This window comes from Fusarium subglutinans (assembly GCF_013396075.1).
Source record: "Fusarium subglutinans strain NRRL 66333 chromosome Unknown NRRL66333_c0000018, whole genome shotgun sequence".
Lineage (NCBI taxonomy): Eukaryota > Fungi > Ascomycota > Sordariomycetes > Hypocreales > Nectriaceae > Fusarium > Fusarium subglutinans.
Window position 1 is genome coordinate 264015 of NW_023502081.1, and position 21934 is coordinate 285948.

At 48.1% G+C, this 21934-nt stretch overlaps 10 protein-coding genes across 10 annotated transcripts; 5 read left to right on the forward strand and 5 right to left on the reverse strand.

Moving 5' to 3' along the window:
- Positions 1–504: 504 nt before the first annotated feature.
- On the forward strand, positions 505–2405 carry FSUBG_2099 (manganese transporter; the record flags this gene model as incomplete). Its single annotated transcript, XM_036679836.1, has 3 exons — positions 505–1161; positions 1212–1486; positions 1538–2405. 3 exons carry the CDS (start codon positions 505–507, stop codon positions 2403–2405), a joined length of 1800 nt encoding a protein of 599 aa, XP_036542375.1.
- A 637-nt stretch (positions 2406–3042) lies between these two features.
- FSUBG_2100 (uncharacterized protein) lies at positions 3043–3519 on the reverse strand (the record flags this gene model as incomplete). The annotated part of the gene is made up of 3 exons (XM_036679839.1): positions 3043–3139; positions 3183–3193; positions 3250–3519. The coding sequence occupies 3 exons, from the start codon at positions 3517–3519 to the stop codon at positions 3043–3045; spliced, it is 378 nt and encodes a 125-aa protein (XP_036542376.1).
- Positions 3520–4507: 988 nt separating this feature from the next.
- FSUBG_2101 (uncharacterized protein) lies at positions 4508–4803 on the forward strand (the record flags this gene model as incomplete). Its single annotated transcript, XM_036679840.1, has 2 exons — positions 4508–4728; positions 4779–4803. 2 exons carry the CDS (start codon positions 4508–4510, stop codon positions 4801–4803), a joined length of 246 nt encoding a protein of 81 aa, XP_036542377.1.
- A 295-nt stretch (positions 4804–5098) lies between these two features.
- FSUBG_2102 (uncharacterized protein) lies at positions 5099–6562 on the reverse strand (the record flags this gene model as incomplete). The annotated part of the gene is made up of 6 exons (XM_036679841.1): positions 5099–5150; positions 5204–5309; positions 5361–5417; positions 5486–5602; positions 5663–6169; positions 6232–6562. The coding sequence occupies 6 exons, from the start codon at positions 6560–6562 to the stop codon at positions 5099–5101; spliced, it is 1170 nt and encodes a 389-aa protein (XP_036542378.1).
- A 1428-nt stretch (positions 6563–7990) lies between these two features.
- FSUBG_2103 (uncharacterized protein) lies at positions 7991–10351 on the forward strand (the record flags this gene model as incomplete). The annotated part of the gene is made up of 3 exons (XM_036679842.1): positions 7991–9132; positions 9196–10223; positions 10281–10351. 3 exons carry the CDS (start codon positions 7991–7993, stop codon positions 10349–10351), a joined length of 2241 nt encoding a protein of 746 aa, XP_036542379.1.
- A 593-nt stretch (positions 10352–10944) lies between these two features.
- Positions 10945–12414, forward strand: FSUBG_2104 (uncharacterized protein; the record flags this gene model as incomplete). The annotated part of the gene is made up of 1 exon (XM_036679843.1): positions 10945–12414. One exon carries the CDS (start codon positions 10945–10947, stop codon positions 12412–12414), a length of 1470 nt encoding a protein of 489 aa, XP_036542380.1.
- Positions 12415–12700: 286 nt separating this feature from the next.
- On the reverse strand, positions 12701–14341 carry FSUBG_2105 (transcriptional activator of proteases prtT; the record flags this gene model as incomplete). Its single annotated transcript, XM_036679844.1, has 2 exons — positions 12701–13290; positions 13345–14341. The coding sequence occupies 2 exons, from the start codon at positions 14339–14341 to the stop codon at positions 12701–12703; spliced, it is 1587 nt and encodes a 528-aa protein (XP_036542381.1).
- Positions 14342–15076: 735 nt separating this feature from the next.
- Positions 15077–16618, reverse strand: FSUBG_2106 (uncharacterized protein; the record flags this gene model as incomplete). The annotated part of the gene is made up of 1 exon (XM_036679845.1): positions 15077–16618. The coding sequence occupies one exon, from the start codon at positions 16616–16618 to the stop codon at positions 15077–15079; it is 1542 nt and encodes a 513-aa protein (XP_036542382.1).
- A 600-nt stretch (positions 16619–17218) lies between these two features.
- Positions 17219–17475, reverse strand: FSUBG_2107 (uncharacterized protein; the record flags this gene model as incomplete). The annotated part of the gene is made up of 2 exons (XM_036679846.1): positions 17219–17384; positions 17438–17475. The coding sequence occupies 2 exons, from the start codon at positions 17473–17475 to the stop codon at positions 17219–17221; spliced, it is 204 nt and encodes a 67-aa protein (XP_036542383.1).
- A 2895-nt stretch (positions 17476–20370) lies between these two features.
- FSUBG_2108 (phosphate transport MIR1) lies at positions 20371–21367 on the forward strand (the record flags this gene model as incomplete). Its single annotated transcript, XM_036679847.1, has 2 exons — positions 20371–20466; positions 20516–21367. 2 exons carry the CDS (start codon positions 20371–20373, stop codon positions 21365–21367), a joined length of 948 nt encoding a protein of 315 aa, XP_036542384.1.
- Positions 21368–21934: the final 567 nt, after the last annotated feature.

Here is a 21934-nt window from a genome sequence, read left to right on the forward strand (position 1 = left end):
GCCGGAGGAGTGCATTTTGAGAATATGAGAAAATAAGACACGGATACCAAAATCGGGTTTATAGCTAAGTACTCCGTATATATCATTAGAATGTTATATTTAGGCCATTCTTGTAATAAGCACTGGTTTTGTTCTCATGCACATGCAGGCCATTTTTGGGATTTGTTGTCCCTGGTCTGCCTGTGAACGAGATGGTATGATGATAGCCGAGTCTCGTACCTGTAAGTGCCGTTCTACCCGGGTCCCCTGCGTGAATCACCAATCAGCCTATTAAAACGTCTCCCAGAGGCTTAACTGCCGGTGGACCAAAGCCATAGCGTCACTGTATCACGGCTTCTTCCTTCAAACCAATCACATGTTAAGCGGAGAAGGAAGATATCGGGTCCGATGACAGGTACATAAGCCTGAGACTTTGTACCTTGATAAATAAGGTACGCAAACGACACGCGACACCAGCTTCTTTCAACTTAAATAAACATTGTCAATTATTGGACGGAAATCAAGATGAACAAGACTTCTCATACTGATGAGCCCTTTGAGGGCGATGACGGCTACAACCAGAGCCCGAATCCAAACTCTAGCGACTTGACCACCAACGCTGACTTCAACGGGCTCGTCAACACTCGCACTTCTCTCCAAGGCGACTCTCATGCACTCCCGGACGCAGAGTCAAACATGTCTGGCCAGATAGCCAACAACACCGCTACTGAAACGCCAGACCATGGAAAGGCGAAGCTGCGGCTGGCTCATCGGTCACTCGACCATGGCCAGCCCTCAGGCGGTCTGCGCTCAGCACCCGCCAACCCCCCGCCAGCACCAGCTGGTTCCGCCGACAACGGCACGCCATTTCAGCGTTTCAAAGACACCCTCGCCAAAATTGGATCTTTTATTGGGCCTGGGTTCATGATTTCGGTTGCGTACATTGACCCGGGCAATTACTCGACCGACATCGCTGCAGGAGCTTCTTATCGCTTTCGGCTCCTGTTTATTGTCTTGCTTTCCAATGTGTTTGCAGTCTTTCTGCAGAGCTTGGCGATAAAGCTGGGGACTGTGAGTGGACTTAATCTTGCACAGGCTTGCCGGGCGTTTCTGCCGCGGTGGTTGAATTATGTCTTATATGTCTTTGCTGAGGCCGCTATCATTGCTACTGACATCGCAGAGGTAAATCGCTTGCCATTTCCCATCCTTGCGTTGCAATACTGACTTACTAGGTCATTGGATTTGCGATTGCCTTGAACCTTCTGGTCCCCCAGATTCCGCTGGTGGCAGGATGTGCCATTTCCATTCTCGATGTCATGGTCCTCCTCATCTTCTACCGCCCTGAAGGATCTATGAAGGGTTTACGGTACTTCGAAATGTTCATCATGTGTCTCGTCCTTGGCGTAGTTATTTGCTTCTGTATTCAGCTATCTTTGATCAAGGATACCACCCCTGGAGAGGTCTTTCAAGGTTATCTGCCATCGAAGTACCTCATCGAGTCTGAAGCGTGAGTTCTGAATCCTTTTGGTTTGTTGCGTCCACTCTAATACCTTTCCAGCATTTACCAGGCCTGTGGCATTCTCGGCGCGACGGTCATGCCTCACAGTCTGTATCTTGGATCCGGCATCGTTCAACCCCGTCTGCGTGAGTACGATGAACGGAGCGCTCTCTTGCCTCGTCAAGTCACTTCAGAACCCTCCGTTGTCGACAACAGCATCGACAAAGGCTACTACGTTCCCTCTGAAAAGGCAATCAAGCACTCGCTCAAGCTTTCGATTATCGACCTGTCTGTTTCTCTCTTCACGTTCGCGCTTTTTGTCAACTCGGCTATCCTCATTGTCGCAGGGGCTTCGCTCTACAACAATCCAAATGCTCTCGATGCAGATATCTTCGGCATTCACAAATTACTTTCCAAGACCATTTCACCTACTGCAGGCACTATATTCGCTCTAGCATTGTTGCTCTCTGGAGTTTCGGCTGGAATCGTTTGCACCATTGCGGGTCAGATGGTTAGCGAAGGCGCCTTAAACTGGAACGTTAAACCATGGCTACGCCGTCTTATAACTCGCAGTATTAGCATTACCCCAAGCATCATCATCGCAGGAGCTGTCGGGCGTGAAGGCCTTAACGCAGCACTCAATGGATCGCAGGTGGCTCTCAGCATCATCCTACCATTCGTAACCGCACCTCTTATTTACTTCACCTGCCGTGATAAATACATGACGGTCCAAACAGGCAGTGCGCGCTGGCGTACTGGTGACATGGATGACGAGACAGATGCGGAGGGGATAATCGAAGATGGAGATGGACTCCGAGGTCAAGGCGTCAAGATGACCAACTCGTGGTTTACTATGATTCTGGCCATTCTGATCTGGCTTTTCATGGCCATCATGAACGTGGCGAACCTGGTATTCCTAGGCAACTAGGGGATCCTTCAAGACACAGTCGCTTGGTGAGAAGCAACTATGTCAACTCGTTTTTGGCAGCGGAGCGGAGCTCGTCCATGGAGTTTTGAAAGATATACCAGAGGAAGATCAGTCAGGAAAATGCTGGATTGACCGCCTGATCAAGATTATGTTGAACTATTCACCATATTATTTATCAAAATTCCAAGGAATCTGTCAAGAACTTGTCTACTAGCATCTGATGCTGCACTAACCTGATCTAATTGTTGCACAAACAATATCTTTGCTACACGTAGGTATTTCTCATCCACATATACCCATTGGAGAAGGAATGACAGATTTTATTCCTCGCGACGATGACGAGTGATCAGAGACGCACAGTTCCCGGCTTATTGGCTTTCTTATGCTCACTATGGTGTTTGAGAAGCTCTTCACTCGAACCCCAGATCTTCATATTGATGTCTTTTGTTAGATCAGGAAATACGATGCTCGTGCTCCTATATTTAGCCATGCTATGTTGAGCTATAGTCAACATGTCCACAGTACATAGATGAACAAGAAACATCCCGGTAACTGCCTCAGCCATCGCACATCAATCACATGGTTCACTTCCCCCTCGTTTCTGCCTTCGCAATGATATCCAACACCCTGCCTCGACCTAAGAGTAGTAGCCATTGAACTGGTACAGCTGACCGTCATACTCCCAGGTTCCACTCATCTGGTTAGTTCCTCTGACGCACTGAACGATGATGTTCCTATGAAAGTTAGATAAGCTTTGTAAAGATCTCAGTTACATACTCAGTAGCATCCTAAGCAATATTAATTAGCAAGACCTTAGCATCAAGCGTATCAGAGGAATACATACCCAGCAATCCTTGAAACCCTTCTTGCCGCCAGTGTTCTTGCGGCTGAGTTCGGCAGTGACGGTGAGAGAGATGAGTCCCTTGATGGTCTTTGATCCTTTGGTGGTGCAGCCCTGCTGGTAAGCGCAGTCTGAGTTGCTACACATCTTCTGGCGAGCCTGCCAGTACGCATCCTGAAAATCTTGGACACCTTTCTGGGAGTTACCGAAGCAGTCTGCCGCGAGAGCGGAAGTAGCAAAGAGGGCAATGGCGGAGAGATTGATCAGCTGCATGTTGGGTGTCTTGACGTGGAGTTGATGCTAGAGTAAGGTGAAGATGCTTGGTGCGGTGGATACATACGAAATCAGGACACGCTCGCCTGGTTTTATAGTTGCCTACTGATGATATTCCACGGCTCCTGGGCTCCTAGGTACATATCTTGTATCCTCAGCTGATACGACTAATAGCCTATTATTGGTGCATATGCATCAAGCGGTGAGACTGCCTTTTCAGCCCAGGTATCGAATAAGATTACATTTACATCTCTGCTTACTCACCATTCCGAAACGTGCAGCTACTCTCTACCCATTGACTGTCAGCGGGGACCTTTTAATAGGCGACTGCCCAAGCTCAATAATTGCTCGTGCGTTTTAGTCTGACTTCTCACTTGGGATTGGTCCATGCTTGGGTTGTTGTGACTCTGCTTTGAGTCTCTGATTCGACAACCGTTCACTGTGGTCATCAATACGAATGGAGCCCGATGACACAGCACCAAAGTCCCTGACTCTTTGGTACTTTACACTAGTATGTGTAACTAGTACGCATAAGTGAAAGTTTTATCCATACTTTACAGCGAATCAATGTGCTACGTGTGTGCCTTTACTGACAAGTGCCTAAAGGCAGCAGATTAGTATAGCCGTGAGAGACACCCGGACGGGTTGCTTCTTATGCCGATTACAACCCATCATATTAATTACGATTGTCAAGAATAATACAAAGTTGTCGTTATTGTCCCCGGCTGCTAAGATGCAACATCCCAAGGCGACATATTTCTGGTTCACAGAACTAAAACATCAAGCGTGAATCGTTCTACAGTAGACGCTATCTTCTGATTCACGAGCCTTTTTTATATATAAATACTGACCATCTTTTTTATTACACCTGCTTCTACTTGCTTGCGTACAGTAACTAGAAATAATTAAGCCAACGGTGCCAATTCCTGAAGCCTTTATAATAGCAAGACAGCCGTAATATATAGCAGGTAACAGAAAGTCCTACAGGATGAGCAGATCAGCCAAAGCCTATTCCTGGGAGCACAAAATCCCAAGAGGTCTAGTAAAAGATGGTGTTGTCTTACACAATGCCCTGTCCGAGATATACGGCTCTGGCAACTTTGCTTACGAAGAGGTCGGTGCGAACATTGTCCTTACTGCTTTCCTCGAGGAGCCTAAGGATTTGTTGGTCCAGCTGGCGAAGAAGAAGGCTATCAACAAGTTTGTCTTGTAATCTTGGGACATTGCTTTGGTTTCTTAACCACTTCTCTTATACTTAGCCCGGAGCCGGAAAAGAAAGAGTGATCCTGTAGCGCCAGTTTGTTGAAGGCTACTCACATATTAAATCGAATGTCGGTGAAGTAGGTTAGAATTACCTATCAGGAACTTTCATTTCACTAAAATGGATGCTGTTACTCTGTCCTGTATTTATTTCATGCTACAGACCGTAGCAATCTTCGCAATACGAATGCAAAAGGTGTACTGTAACGATTATAGAAATAAGTTAACGTATTATACTACATTTACTACTAAATATAGACAATAGAACTATTCGCCTTACCAGCCTAACTATAGACAAGAACAGCCTACCATTGCTCTATCAAAGTGGACTAGCCTTCCCTGTGGTCAACCATTCCCACTTATCTAAATACCTGTAGAACTTCCCATTAGCACTGTAGAAGAAGAGGAGGAGTATAGCACTTACGAGATGATGGGGAAGTAAGCATATGTTTCAGCTGTCCAGGTCGCAGCAGAGGGACCGGAATTTCCGAGTGTACCAGCCACCCAGGCGCCATCTTTCTCGAATTGGCCTTTCAAAACTTAGCTGTTTAATTCTTCTGATGTGGATATCTTCCACTTACCTGCATGTTGGTTGTTGGTTTGATCTCTGCTGATATGCGTGCAATATCTGAGGCTGTCTGTAAGAGTTTGTTAGGATAACTCTGATAGTCCGTCCAACGATAACCTATTTTACTGTGCCACTTACAAACATGCTGTATTTGCAGCTGTTCTCCGTTTGCGTTGGTAGGCTCTGGTACTCGACGTGCTGATCCGTCTGACCATAGTAGACATCCGTTCTTATCAACGGCTTGTTGGTCCGTCACTACAGTAGATGTCATCAGCACATTCAGGACTTACTGAGCTGTTCAAGCTGGCAACATACACACTTTGATCGCACTCCCTTCCATCCTAGAGCCATAGTAGTGCGCAAACTCATGGAGCATGACACGAACTAGAGATTGCCTGCCAAAGTGGTCTCGATCAAGATCTGTGCCTTGTACTACCGCACCACCATCACGCACCGGCCACTTTTCATCGTCCAGTTCAAGGGTATTATCGCAAATTGTTATGAGGTCGTGCCGCGGGAGTGTCATCCCGTATATGCCCGTGCATATGTCGGGCTTTGTCTCGCCAGGGCCCGCTCCGAGATAGCGGTTTGCACGGATGAAAGCACCACCTGTCTTCGCCGCCTCTGGGAAAACTTCTCCAACCGTTTTCGAGGCGTCATACTTATCTGGATCATCCTTTTCGAAGCGCTCCCAGGTCCTAGTATCTCCACACAAGAGAAGAGGCTTACTATGCTGGCTTTGGTCCGTCAACTTGCCAGAGTATCCGTTTTCCGGGACAGCCTTCCCGTTCACAAGGGCTTGATACATTCGATCGTAGGTATCTAAGTAGTTGTTAATACCGCTTAAGGCTTCTAGGAGTGTTTCATCCATCCAGTATACTTACAAAGGACTTGGCTAAAGTATTGCTCTCCTGGGTCATAACCATTCTCAATAATGGCGTCGTTAGGCTGGAGGCCAAAGAGGCCGGCAAGGTTCCGAGAGATGCGGTTCCAATTGGGCTTCCCCCAGCGAGTTGCTGGCCGTGGCTGTTGTACGTGGGCGAGGTCATTTGTGACTTTGGTGAGAAGCTCAACGATCTCTGAATGGGCCTCTTCGAGCTTCTCGAGCCTTGGAGGATCGCAGCTGTCATCAATCTCCCATGAATCAGAGAGCTTAGACTTAGCAGCGATCACAGACGTAGTCAATGAAAGGATAAGAGCGAATGAAAGATTCATTATGACAGGCCTGAAAGACAGTGTTCCTGGGAAAGACAGATTCTTAGGTCAGATAGAGAGGACTGAGGATATAAGAATTAAAAAGAGTACAAGAACCAATAAATTGAACTTATATCAACCAAAGATGAGTTTTCGTCATGACACAAAGATTTATAATTAGTTCAGTCTCTAAGTAGAAACTGCCGTATCTATCTTGAAAACGAAAGGTCATTCAAGCATCCCAAAAGTCAACCCTTGTCATGGCATAAACAAGGCTCAATCGCATGAGGTATTTTTGAAATGAATCATGGTATGCTCAACATCAATTAATTTGAAACACCAAATGCGAAAATAATTGGACGGCAGCTGTATGTCGGCCTTGGCTGCTGTTGTTCAACAATCCTGAATGTGACTGAAATAAACTCAAGCCAATCGGAACCACCTGTTTGAATTGCCTTCATTCCAGCTGCCCACGATAAGCGCTCGATGAAACGTTAGTGTTGGGAATATTGGGGGCGGCCCGAACTTGGAAGACAAGGTTAAGCGTAGACATCCTGACCTGCATAGCCCGAAGGTGTTGGCTCGGCATATGCACATCGTCAAGGGTTTTGAATCAGAGCAAAGCTGAAGTTGGGGTCCATTTGTTCTCCACATGGCTGTTTTTGGCCAGATATACGTCCCATGTAAGTCAGTATCAGGTTGGCCATTACTACGTTTCCTGAACATCTATCTTTATTGTTCAGTGCTTTAAGCTTATCATGAGATTCGATTAGAAGTCTGGCGCTGAAAAAACTTTAGTAAAGAGTCCCCGTAAGCCTACCTAGGCTAAGTCTTTTTATTATTTTAGACCAAGGTCCTGATTTTTCTTTCCTCCCCTAGAGAAGAAGAACACGCTGAGCGCTTTAAGAATCTTGGATTGTATGAACCCATCATGAAATCGGAAGACGTTCTCCTGTATTTCTTGGACACCAAAAACAACCAGCAAACAGACCCCACTGATGTCTTGTTTGTGGGTCGAGTCCGAGGCCTTCACCCATAACAAGATCCGTCTATAGGTCTGTGCCACATGCTGTACAACCCATATCCCTGTTAGACTTCATATGATTCATGACAATGCTGTCTGAGATAGTTGACCGATCAATTTTGAAAGGGCACGTCGTTGCGGGATATAGTGACTGTCTCGTTGATCTTAATTTCACTTGCAACAAGAGTTGCATGCACGAGATGCCTTTTCGGGCTGTTGGCTTTGGGGGCCGCTCCTTGCATGATACTCTCCATGATTGTAAACTGCCGGCTTCCGCGGTATTTTGTAAAACATCCTGGCGGGTCCTGGCCAACATCAATTTCCCTGGGAATTCTTGTGATATCAAGCATATACAATCACTTTATTTTCCTCTCTATGCTCTTCATATTCACCTCTTCAGTTTTCTTTAACACTCTCTTATCACAATGAAGTCTTTGGCGTTACAACTCTTTCTTCTAGCGTCTTTTGCGCCCTGTCTTATCTCATCTCAGGACGCTCCTCTTCCGGCTGAGAATCCTGTTAGCACGTCGCTTGTGTTTGTCACCCATGGTCCCCCGAGGCCTGTTATACCGCTGCCTGGAGAGTCAGCAACCTCTTTAGCAGGCCTTCCTGGGAATAATGAGCCAAACCCAACCTCCTTACCAGTAACTGAGCCAGTTACTCCAGGCCAACCAGTTGCTACTTCGGTCCTTGGCAATGACCCGGGCTCAGAGCCCGCAGATCAGCCATCCGAGCCTCAGCCTACCACTCTTCCAGCGGAAGCCGCCCCTGGGGTTGATGAGACTGCATTCCTTCCGAGCACTGGACCAGAAGGAGGCGCTCTTCCAGAGACTCCTGGTGCTGGCCAGCTCCCAACTACCTCGCCCTCAGACCCAGTTCAAACGTCTGTCAATGACGGAAATGGTGAGCCGAACCCCGGTGAAGATCCGGATGCAACTGAGTCGGGTTCACCAGAGACCAATAGTCCTGGTGATGGCGACGGCATTGCTTCATCTACTGCTACATCTGCCAGTCAAGATGAGAATTCATTACCCATTGATGAAAATACTCAGCCCGTCGTTTCTCAGACCCAAGCACCTTCTGAGGGAGGAAGCACTGTAACTCAGGATGTCCCTATGCCCCCACAAGTCACCTCAGAAGCTGCTGATCCAAAGTCAACTGCCGAGGGTGATGGGCCGCCTGTGACAGCTGCCCCTGGAGCTGAAACCGAAGGAGAACTAGCGTCAGTCACGGGAACTGATGACGAAGTCATTACTTGGAGTGCGGTTCAAGACCCTGAGCATACAGACAATACGGAAACAATTACTCAGACTGATGATGACGGAGTCATTATCCCCATATTCCCTGGAGGCTGGAAGTGGTCCCGACTTGACGGTCTCAAAGGTGGGCCATTGCCGACCGGTAATCCCAAGCCAATAAGCAATGGTAAGGATGACCCTAAGGATGATGATAAAGACGAGGACGACGATGATGATGACGATGACGAGGAGGAGTGTACTACGACCGCTCCCCCCAAGTGCACTTTGACTCTCTCATACTACACAGGCGAAGACGGTGAGGGAACAAGGTAAGCAGCTACATCGCCTTCTTCCACTCATATTTGTATCGGACTGACAGTTACTTCTCACAGCACCCGTATCGGCAGTTGTGCCCCAGTCACAGGATGCGTTTCCGGGGAACAAAGCACGACAACCACTACAATCGCCTCGGATGTCCCTCGCATTACTGGCATTTTGGAGAAAGATAACTCCGGAAGGGAGGATATTGATCTAGGTCCCATGGAGGAAGACACCGTGAAGTACTTTTCTGAAATGTTCAAGAAATGGGGCATATCAAGCAACAGCACGGAGGCTGAGCCGCCTCAGCCTTCATGTGATATGTATGCCTATGGAGCTGATGCTGACTGCATGGAGTTGTTTTCAGCCTCCTTCTGCGATGCTGTAGATGAGGACAATAACGAGACAGTTTCACGAAATTTCACCTACGATGATGTTGTTGGAGATGCCAAGAGGGCCGTCGCCACTGGGGCAGAGAGAAGAAGCCTGTGGCGTCGACAGTCGAAGTGCTCATCACATGAATTCGACTTTGAGTGGACAGGCGGTGGTGGCTCCTGCGATCTCTCTTGTTCCAAAGCATACTCGCAGCTTCAAACTCAGTGTCACAGATCACTATACTTTGCTGGTTTGGCTACAAAAGGGAGCATAGATGTAGGATGCGGGACCTACAGCTACCGCGTCTCCAAGAAGGTTGAATCGCCACCCTCAGGTTCAGCAACGACCACTTCTGAGGCCAAGCCAAAGACAGCAGAACCAAAGCCCACGACTACCGAGGTAACGTTCGAGGTCCGCAATCTACAGTGCAATAACGAGGATGACTTTCGAGGCCATGCCGACATTTCAGACCGCGCTGTGTATAAGGTGATTGAGGATGCGTGCTCCCACTCCAGCCATGAGGATCTATACATGACGCCTGACTCGGAACCTTATGTGAAGGAATTTGAGGACATTGATACACACAAGCACCGAGTGACTTGGTCTTGGGTAGAGGGATGCAGCATGAAGGACGACAAGGTTAAGATCTTTGATCCGCTCGATGAAGGGATACTGCCTGGAAATAATACTCGCTGCGGGATCATCATGGGAGACACTTGGTGGGATTGTGAGTATCAAACGAGATCGCTATAGATTTATATCGGAGTTCTAATCTATTTCACAGGCAACAACGGTGGCGTGGGAGGTTCAGAAGATGTCGGTTGTGTTCGGTACAAGCTAGACTCCGGTATATGAAGTCGATAAGGGATAAAGTGAGGTGTATTGGAGGATGCATCATAAACAGTGGTTTCAATGAACGGCAGAACTGTTTGTCTTGAGCCGATCAAAGTCTTTGCGTGGTAAACGGTCATGTTCATGTCAGCTCTGTGCCTATCAGTAGATTGATAGGACTTGTTGCCCAATTGAACCTAACCTTTTTTTTTTTTTTTTTCATTTTCATTTTATCACCTGCTGCCTGGGACCAAGGCAAGGATCATAGGTGCCATATCAAAGAACCAACAACTAAAACATCAGCGGTGTGAGAGAGAGAAACTACCTACCCACGGGCCATTTATTAGTAGACTTTGGTGGGTGGCGTTTCAACTGCAGCCTGTGCCAGCTGTGGGGACAGCCCTACAGCAGCCTAATCGCCCAGTAACCTTAAATTAAACTTCCGCCCCGCCTCTTCTATCCACCATCACCCAACATTCTCTATTCACAAACCCGCCCTCCTCACTTTAGAGCCCAAACTTGCCTTGGTCTTAGAAATAACTAGTCTTAAGGCTGTTGAAGTCTCATCTAAGTTTACTTAGTCCTTTATGATTGAGGTACTACGTTTACCTACGAAGATGGCCAGAACTCGACTCCAAAAGTCTACAACGGACTACTTTTCAAAGCTCTCTCCCGATATCCTGCGCTTCATATTTGCATATTTCTGCCCCCACTGTTGCAACGAGTATCAGTGGCCCTTTGGGGCGCCGCCAGAGCCAAAGAGAGTTGAATATGACACGACCTCGTACAATTTATGTCTGGTCTCGCGGTATTTTCGACCCTTTGCCCAAGAAGTATTACACCATTCCTTCGATCCCTATTATACAACTTGGGACGTCCCGAATCCGTGGGAGCGACGGCTTGAGCCATTCCTTCAGACCATTGCTTCTCGTCCAGACCTAGCTCGCGCTGTCAAAACTGTCTTTTTGAAAAACCGCTTGGTTGAATCACTAGACTTTGATCAAAGTCGAAAAGCTTTCGATACTTGTGCACGTACCTTTGGAAGCAGTGCCCAAGACCTCTATCACAAAAGCCACAGTACTCGCTCTTCTGCCATAAAACGAGCTTTTCTTCGAGGGACACGTCCTCCTAAATACATGAGGTCGCGAGATTTCATCCCCATAGTCGCAGGCCAACTTCTGTCCATTCTGGTGGCTATCCTCCCGAACCTTGATCACATTAGTATTGAAGAAGATCGCCGGTGGCGGTTCGATGTATCACCTGCTACCTTCGACGTCCTGGGCGTCAGCTCTATTACTCTCAAGATACTTGAGACCGAATATGCTCTCCCAAACTTACTTGCCCGGACGCCGGAGCTTGAGACCTTGGTTACTTCTGCGTCAGGCGAGTTCCCCAATATGCCTTGCTTACGAAAACTTCACATCCGATCCAAGAACGTCGTTCCCGCCCCTGCCATAGACCACATTCTATCAGCTTGTACCGGTACTCTATCCACATTCTCTTACACTTCGTTCGACTCTGACGTCCTGGGCGTGGTGAACCTCCTCGACGAGCCAAGGTTTCACACCAGCCTTGAGACTCTGCATCTTAACATGCTAAACACCGGTAGCCAAGGTGATCACAAAATACCCAGCTTAAAGCAATTCGCCCAACTCAAGAGACTCTTCCTCCCCACATACCTTCTATACGGCCCGAAATACCCCACCTGTTGCCGGGGGAAATGCAAGGTCAAGTCTCTTGTTGACATCCTTCCGTCTAGCATCATCTCTCTTGATCTCTCGGAACGGACGCAGACCCCAAATGGCCCTATGTATGATGATCTGCTCATCTTATCCAAGGATGTGGCTTTCACCTTCCCGCAGCTAAAAGAGATTCGAAGCAATGCTGATCATGTCTGCGATGAGTACCCTCAGGCTTTGCTCAAGAGCGTTGGGGTCGACCTCATACATCAGGATCTGAACATATGTTGCTGGATAGACACAGTTGTTAGGATCTTGGGCTCGGGGGATTGTTATCATTATGATGAATTTGGATGTAGCGGTGGCGGTATGCCTTTGCCTAGTGAATTGTCGGATGAAGATTTGTGAAATAGACTAGTTAGAAGTATTCAGAGTAAACATAGGAAGAACTTCTCTTGACAGCATAAACACTCCATCTTTCACCGGTACATCAAAAGGGATGCAAGAAAGCCCATGTTTCTCCCTCCTTCGATCAATGCTCTTGCCTCACTGTGACTCATTATCTTTCAGAATACGCTCGTTTCATATGAGTTCTTCGGTATGTAATGCTTTTGGAGACCATGCTCGGCAGCTTGACTTTCTAATCCTTCCAGATTTGACAACGGCATGTTACATATACATACAACTCCTAAGTCTACAAAGGGGCAGACATCTCAAAGCTCATGTCATAGTTGAAAAAGAAATCGCCCGGTAAGTCAGGGAAGAAAGCGTCAACCCCTGAAACACCCGATATCCCCGCATCAACATTCTGTTCCATCTCAACACCCAACGGCGGTCCCATGTCCCCTGGGATCTCCAACTTGAGCGTCTGCGCCATCCTCTCAAGCCCACCGGTCATGAGATTCGCCAGATGCCACTTCCCAGCTGGTTGTGACCTAAACTGCTGAACCAACCCCATGATTAGTTCATACACTTTATCTCGTTCGATGAGATCATGGTATTTTGTCGCGACTTTGGTTAGAAACATGGATGCGAATGCTGTCATGGAGTGGACGTATGATGGCATCCCGACGATGCCGAGGGCTACGTCGGGGTCGTTAACGAATTTATCGATGATTGTTGTTGCTGCTGTTATGCCGTTCAGAGCACAGTCGAGGAAGTAGTGAGGGATGTGTTCGTCTTTTGAGAGGCCGCGGAAGACGTGGGAGTATAGGTACAGTTGGGCGAAGTTGTAGTGGAGGATGATGCCTTTTCTTGGGAAGCCTCCGATGCCAGGCCAGCGTTCTGATACACGTTAGCTCCGATATTCTGATGCATTGAGTGAGCCGAGTGAGTTACCTTGTACTTGATCTGTCCAGAAAGCGAACCATTGATCAAGTTGTATCCTGAAATGCGAAATATGGTTCAGATGCAGCCTTGGTATCGGCTTCCCCTTATTCGCAGTAAACAACTCCCGAATACTCCTCAAAATACTCACAACAGTCACTTGACTCAACAACCTTCTATCCTCCTCATGCGAAACAGCGCAATGCAAGAAATCCGTAGCTCCCTGCGTCGAAGGATCTTCCTGCACTATCGAAGGCCTCCCATACTGCGTCGCGAGCTGCTGGTCGCAAACACAGAGTATGTACCAGATCCTCGCGCACTGCGCGTCCTCGGTACTAGATTTTTCAATAGCTCTGTCGTAGCTGTTGTGAAGGTCGAATTCAGCTGCTCTTCGTATCGCGTGGCCTGATAGCATCCATGATAGGTCGCTAAGCCAGTAGCACCCGATACACAGGGCGCGGAGATAATCGCGACTTAGCCGCCTTTCGAATATTGACGTCTCGAAGAGTCTGCGGAATTCGGAGCTTATCACGGGGTAGATGTAATCTGCTGTTGAGTCGTGGAGAGCTGCTACTGTGAGGACCGCTACGAGAAGAAATTGGCTCTTCTGTCGACATTCTTGCATCGTTTCGTATGGACAGCCTATAAGGTAGATATAAGGATCAAGACGTTTTCTGTAAAAGTTGAAAAGTCGTTCTGCGTCGGCTAAGGATATGAGACGTTTCGTAATCACATCTTCCATGCCTGGATTCTGCTGCGAATTCATGTCATCCGGTGACCGAAGAGCGCGTAGTTTCGTAAGGGTATATAGTGAGTGAATAGGCGCGTATGGAACATCATCGTCTTCTGGCATGAGCTTTGGCGAGTTGTCGCGTGAGGGAACGTGATGGCCCTTGTTTGACAGGCTTGGTGATTCGTCTTTTGGTCCTTCTGCTGATCCGGAGAATGAGCGGAGTGGTGGTAAGTCTAGGTCAAGTCTCCCGGCGACTTGTTTGAGGAAATTGTGCATGTCAGAGAGGTCTGAAACCACGTCTTGAGTGAATCTTGAGACTATTGATAAGATGAATTGTCATAGATGGGGAGTTACTGTACTGTGACTTTTCATCGAGAATCGTCTGTAGATTCTTCCCCAATACACAACCAAGTCCCTTCTCCGCACATCGTCGACAAGGCGGTCCATTCTCATCAATCAAGCACTTAATCTACTCATCATCAGCAACACTCCATCACACCACTTGCACTCCATACCTTCTGTCTTCGACACGCCGTACAAGCCTTGACTTTCCTCGAGATCTGCGGCGGGAACTGATTCTCACCATTCTCGGCCTCGGACCAGCTTCGTTTCGACATCTTGGCGGGCCGTGTCGTCAATTCCGACTCCATCTAAGTTGAAGAGTAATGTTTGGCGTCTGGTTGGCGCGTGCCGAATCTGGGGAAGTTGGAACTAGGCTAGGTTCTGCGGGGTTTATATAATCCGGGGCGGCGTGCTTCCGAGGTCCGAGACCAAGCATGGTCTGCTTTCCGAGAAGGTCGCTTTGGTGATATCGGGGAGCTCGGGGGGACTACCTACCGATTTTATGTATCCGGAGCGGGTCGATAGGTCGGTGATGCGGCGTGATACAGGCGGAACAGATCCACTTTTGCCGGTTACAATGGATTTGTGATATGCTTCACCTGGGATACGCTGGGCTGAGGCATTTGTAGGCGGAAGACTTATTTCAATTCACTACTTATTTCCGAGCATCTAGTTGTTGCCTTGGAGATATCTAGGCTTGTCTGGGTCAAATCCGACAAGACAATTGACCGTCTCGTTACCCTCACCACTATCATTGATCTGATCGCCCTTGGGGCCACGCCACTTTCCTGTCAACTTGATATATCCATCCAAAGCATTGTTCAACGTATGTCCAACTTCAAGAGCCTCAGCTGCACGAGTATGAGAGTAGTACGTCAATAGGCTCTGGGCTGCCTTTCGATCTCCCTGCTTGATCATGGTCAAGGCTGTCTTTTCCACCCAACCTTCAACCTGGATGCGTGAAGCGCTCTCAAAATTCTCAAACATCTCCGTTACTATGGGATGGTATTTGTTGGGGTCTGAGCACATGTAGTACAACACCCGCTTGAAGATGCGGCCAGCAAACTCGGAAGCTTCTTGCAGTTGATAGTCTGGGTTGAGGAAGCTGCTCGAAGCACCGGTCGTCAAATATCGATGTTCGCCAAACTCTGGAGGGACGGACTTGACGCCTAGCCACCATGGGACGAAAGGTGCAGCGACAGAAGTGGCCGGGGCGTTCCAAATCCGCAGCATATCTCGGTCGATTCCATCGTGTAGGCTAACAACTTGTCCGTAGCCAGCTTCATCATCTGCTATGCGAGGATCGCGCACTCTCTCCATCATCTTGGCTTCGGTCACAGGAACCATCGCAAGAGTGGCGTTTTCCAGAGCAGCCTGCGACATGAATTTGTAGCCTCCATCACGAGCCTTGTATCGAGGATCCTGAGGACCATACACGTCAAAGATGTTGAACGGTTTGCCGGAAGTCTTGTTCCACCAGCCCTGCTCAACAGCGAATGACACAATGTTGTCTGAGCCAGCATAATCGGGGTTGTTCCTGAAGTCGGCAGGAAAATCCTCGATGTATCCAGGGTAAAGGACCTTGACATCGTTCGGACCAAGACGCTGAGCAGCCCAGAGCTTCTTGCCCCCAGCCATCTCCCAAACAACCCAGCCCTCGTCCTTATCAGCGATGAGGTGAGAGTTACCGCCATATGTCGCTTCGCCATACTTCGCCATCAAGTCTCCAATGATTTCAACGCCTTCACGAGCACTGCTAGCTCTCTCCATAACAATGCGAGCAAAGTCGCTGTACTGTACACCACGCTGAGGATTCGGCGTCATCTCCAGCAACTCATCCCGATTATCAGCCCAGACATCACGAACCGTTACACCCTTCTCATTCAAGCCTCCATTCGTCAACGGCGCAGGGAAACCCTCAAAGTCAGAGTACTCCATACTCATGTATCGAAACGTATGGTTCACTTGCGGAATCTGAATGAGCTCTCCAGGATACACAGCATCTTTGGTGACGCCAACAGTAATTGTCGAGTTGGGAGGATGGTCACGCGCCGGGAAGAGCTGAAGCCAATGGCTAGAAACTTCTTCTCCAGTGCCTCCGACGATGACACTCCCATCTTGAGTGAGGTTCTTGCCAACATAGAAGGCATAGCTCGCTGAGGCCGGACAGGCCAGCCAAAGCGTAGCCGCAATCGTAGCGTAGTTGAACATGATTTTTGCCGCGAGAAAAGGCACGAGGAGGAAAAGAGCGCATAAGTGGTATCGCGGTTTACAAGTGTATCTATAGCTTCATGGTCTGCACGTGATCGCTGCTCAATTACTCAGTAGGGAAGCATGAAGCCGGTATTAGCTTGAACACTGTCCGTAAACCGGCTTGGCGTGATGGAGTAATGCTGGGTTCATGCTGGGAATTTGAATGGTAGGATTGAGCTAAAAGATGGAATTGTAGAGTACTCCATATGATTGAGCTAAATAAATGGTGGAAATGGAGAGGTTGGCGGCCGTTGTTATCTCGGGGAATAATGAATGATCTGGGGCAGAACTACTGGAGGAATAAGCTTAACATCGGCAAACTTCTACTGAGCGGCATTTCGCCGACGACTGTGTTATCATTCGGCGGACAGATCAAAATGCGATCTTCAAGGGTCCGATATGAATTCAAGGCAATGATCACTTGGGTGTTTAGGTAGAGATGATTGAATAAGTATTTATTCGTAAAGCAAAAACTCCAAATGGCTGATAAATATGCCTCAGTTAAATGCGCCGCCCGTCATGAATCATCCATTCCCTTTGTCCAGCAAAGTAAAGTATTTATGCGAAAACAGACTCAAGAACCAGCTCGAAGTATCTCGATCGAGGTTGAGGTTGAGTTCGTTGTGTAGGTTGCGCCCGAATTGTCGTGTCCCGGTTGTATTGACGGCTCAGCGAGCGGCCAGCAACTGTAGCGCCTCCAACGGTCAAGACGATGGGGATGACCCTTGATGGCTTGTTAGCATGAAACAAGGGATTGGTCAAGGTGGAGATACTGACTTGGGAGCGATGTGAGCGGAAGTGGCAGCGGGAAGCATTTTGATGGTTGTTATGCTTTATTGTAATGGTCTTGTTGAAGCGTGGATTGTAAAGTATCTTGTTTGGTCGTGTTCTCAATTGTGAGTGCTGATGATGAGATACCGAATTGGAAATGAACGAACATTATATAATTATCGACATAATGCTATTTGTCCTCGTTTTCCGTCCTTGGCTTTACAGCATCACACGTTATGACTGCCGGTGGTTCGATGATCACCATTTGGTGTGCCGTGACAATGACAAGAGCCGGGCCACCCATGTCGGGCATTATCGGGGGCCCGTAGCTCGACCCCAGACTCGAAACTCTGGAGAAATACCCCGTAGCTTCGGCATAATTACAATGCCGTTGTGATACAATTCTGAAAACACCATAGTTGTTTGCAGAGTACTATATCGGCTCATTTGCAAGTTTCATGGTCAAAATATGAAGTGTTTATCGTGTAAAAGCTAAACTGCCAAGGCTTCAAAAACCGTGTGATTCTCAGCCACGGCGCCCACCGATAGGCTCAGTCTTGTGACAGCATCTGTCTACGTCAGTTGCCTCACCCCCAAACTCTAGAACCAGCTGATGGAAGCCCAACACTTCATTCTCACTTTACATCTCCGGGATCCGGGATATTCTCGCCTCGAGTTTCCCCAGACCGGTGGTGCATTTCCAGACGGTACCCTAAACTTACGAGGCTCTATGTGATGCTACACTAAATCTTACAACTTCCCCGCGTCTAGCATCTATTATCGCATGACTTTGGCGGTATTGTCTGAGGGGGTGTTGTATCATTGGTCGGTTTGCTTGCCGTGGAACTATCCGACCTGCTGAATCTGGCCAGTCTGGCTCTTTATAAGTCCTGAATGCCGTTTTGAGACAGGTTGACGACTTCACATGTCTATGACGAAACAGTTGTTTTATTTATCTCCGTGTTTTCTGCCTTTACATCTGGACGTTGTTTTCCGGAGGCTGGATATCGTATGTTTTCAACATCTCAACCAATATCGACATCACGAACAGCCTTGGCCCGAACATAACCGCCTCTAGATAGCCGGAGAGGGGAAACTTGAGGTATATTAGATGCTACTTCATATCCTATACTCAAGGCATTGCGCAGATAATAGACGGTGCTTTCGGATGTTGAGAAATCCGTCCAGAGTGGTTTTCTCATGCACTGCAACCTGCTCCGAACGCACTAGACTGAAGCAATCAGCCAAGAGTGAGCAGGCCGCTCTTTTTGTTTTTCATAATCAAGGAGATGCTGAGCACAAAGTTACTGCGAATAACGCAGAGGCAATAGGGTGACAAAGAAGCAGATTGTAAGGCGGTATTATGGCTCCTCTCGTCTAAAGCAAGACTATAGCAAATCTGTATTTAAAGACAGTGTATATAGACCACGATATTGGCCCCTTAGAAGCTGTCAAAGCCAGAAGACTGCAGAAGGCCATGACAAGAAGATGTGTTTCAGTCAATAACTTTCTTAACTTATTACAGTCATTAAGTACAAGACAACAACTATCTGCACTATAAGGTATCTAAGGCTACTTTATTTTTACCCCGACATGTTTCAACCAAAAGGTAAGGTGGTGAAGAGACGTAATTCAGCAGTTCTATCAGTGATGTAAAAGAAAGGTCAAGTAGTATGGAATTGCAAAAATGACAAGACTGGGATTCGAACCCAGGCCCCTTTCGAGACTGCGAATCGTTACTAGTTCGAATCGAACCTGAACACAGCGCCTTAGACCGCTCGGCCATCTTGCCTTGAAAGTACTCCATTGAGAAAATTGTATAACAAGGCCATGCGAGCCAAAGTGCAGAGAATACCGTTCGATGTTATCACGCAGGCCGGCGTATCAAGAGTTCAAATGATGAAGGATATTTGCTAGCACTGGGACAAGGGAGTCTTCTTTTTGACTTAGTCCTTTTCGAGTACCATTGCATCCAATGAGCAGACCGGTGGCACGCAAGCCAGCCGTTTGTCAGGATTGTGCACCACCAGGACCTCGTGAGGTCAATCGGAGCGTGTCCCAGAAGATCGATATACCGCAGTCTCTTAGGGACAAAAGCATTGTGAAGTCGGGCAACACCCCAAGTTGTTTGCTGTCCTTAACATGACTTACATCAAATAAGATATGGACCTGTAGTTTTGACCAAGGTACCCTACAGGCCTCGCTACAGTTGGTGGTGGACAGAATGGCTACACAACTTTTAGTTCAGCTCTTGTTGTCTCTAAACATCGGATATGGTCCAATTGATGCCGTGGTGTTTTATCTCTGCGTCAGCTATAAATAAATATTCGCGATTTCATCCGGTTTCAGGCATTCTTCATTGATAAGATGCATTGGCCGCCCGGAGCAGTCGGGAATAGCACACAGGGAGGAAGAGCCAATCAACGAATGTCAACGAAACGGACAATGCAGCTGAATAGCGACATCGCAATTCCATGGTAACCCCGCGGGATTCTGATGTGATGTCACTCGCCGTCGCGTTTATATCCTGACGCCGATGCCATGTCGGTGCCGATGACCCCACCTCAAATCCGGGCCGTCGATGGAGGGTCTCACGGGAGCCAAGCAAAGACGCAGGCTAAAGGATACCAGCTGTAAAAGCCCGAGATGACCGACTGCAAATAAGAAAATCCTACTTGTTAAAGAATAGATAACAAAACTCAGCTGCATGATTGCCCTTATCGACGCAATTCTCGTAAAGCAAGCTAGAAAACGCCCAAAAGCGTCAAAGCGGACCGATGACGGCAAAACCGGCTGCAAGATCAAGCTTGGCTCCTCGGTAGCTACGGAACATGAGGAACGACGTCATCATTCCAGCGAGAAACATAAAACACAACAAACGCGCATTCTACGCAACACAGCTTTGGAGCAGCGAGCACAGTAATTGAGCGACATTCACCATGGCTACGAAACAGTCGGAAGTGCCCAACTTCACCATCAGCGATTATGTCAAGTTCTTTGGCGCAGGCGCCCTCGCTGCGACGTCTACTCACGGTGTAAGTGGCATGCTTCACATGCTCACAATCGAAAGCTGACAAGATACAGGCCGTCACGCCAATTGATGTTGTCAAGACACGAATCCAGGTCGACGATGCCTTGAAGGGATACAACATGCTCTCAGCCGGTCGCAGTATCGTCGCCAAGGAGGGTGCTTCGGCGCTTCTGACTGGCTTCGGTCCAACTGCAGTGGGCTACCTCGTACAGGGTGGTGCCAAGTTCGCTGGCTACGAGTTCTTCAAGAAGAAGTACATCACTATGCTTGGAGGTCCTGAGAAGGCTGTCGATCACCGAACGGGCGTCTACCTCACTGCCAGTGCATCAGCCGAATTCTTTGCTGATATTCTTCTGTGCCCGCTCGAGGCTACGCGAATTCGACTTGTTTCGCAGAGAGGATATGCCGATGGTTTACTTTCGGGCTTCACAAGAATGGCGCGTGAGGAAGGCTTTAAGGGCTTCTACTCTGGCTTTGTTCCTCTGCTGTTCAAACAGATTCCCTTTGCTGTCGGTCAATTCTCTGTTCATGAGGCTGTCAACGAGGTCATCTACCGTGCAATGGGCCCCGAGCGAAAGGAGAAGCTCACGCAGCTCGAGTCAACTGGAGTAGAGCTTACGTCTGGTATTACCGCCGGTGCTGCTGCCGCCATTCTCTCTCACCCTGCCGATACCCTCTTATCAGCCATCAACAAGGGCGCTGGTGATAAGAGCCAGGGCGCGACAAGTCGCATGTTCCAACTTGCGAAAGAGTTCGGACCCAAGCGATTACTTCTCACTGGACTGGGACCTCGTCTCGTCATGACATGCGGTCTCGTCGGCGCTCAGTTCGTAGTGTACGCTCAGTGCAAGGCTCTCACAGGAGCACCGCCAAGCATTGAGATTCACAAAGAGGAGTCACTATGAGTGCACATATAACGATTTAAAAACGGACGGGTTGGCTTTAGAAATGGCGTTGGGGCGATAGACTATGGAATGAGATCTGTTAGAGCGAGTTCCGGTGTTAGACTTCATTTTAAGAAATGTTTAATTTATTGCTTGGCAACCACATTCTTGACGCGAATTCCTCAAAGTTTCAGGGACCGTGCCTCTATTGAGCCGCTTATTGAAGTGCGGTTTTGATGGAGGATGATACGCACGGAGCCAGATCTGGTCTAATCTTGTGTCTGAGTGTTTGAGATCTGTCAAGAGTGGCGGAGCTGTGGCGTTTGGGATGAGATGATGATGATGATGCCTGGGCAGTGCAATATGCAGGAGAATAAATGCATGCTATAATTACAAAACAGCAGAGACTGGTATGTTCAGAGAATTCAATATTTTAGAGCATTTCTCTGGGTGCTAAGATTTGCAGATCTCGTCTCAAAGCAAAATGCGAAAACTAAAAACGTGATACTTTGCGTTACATTGCAATGGAACTGGTCCATGAGATGTCCACTGTGGCGCAGCTAGGAGCATATCCAGTAAGTGGCCGTG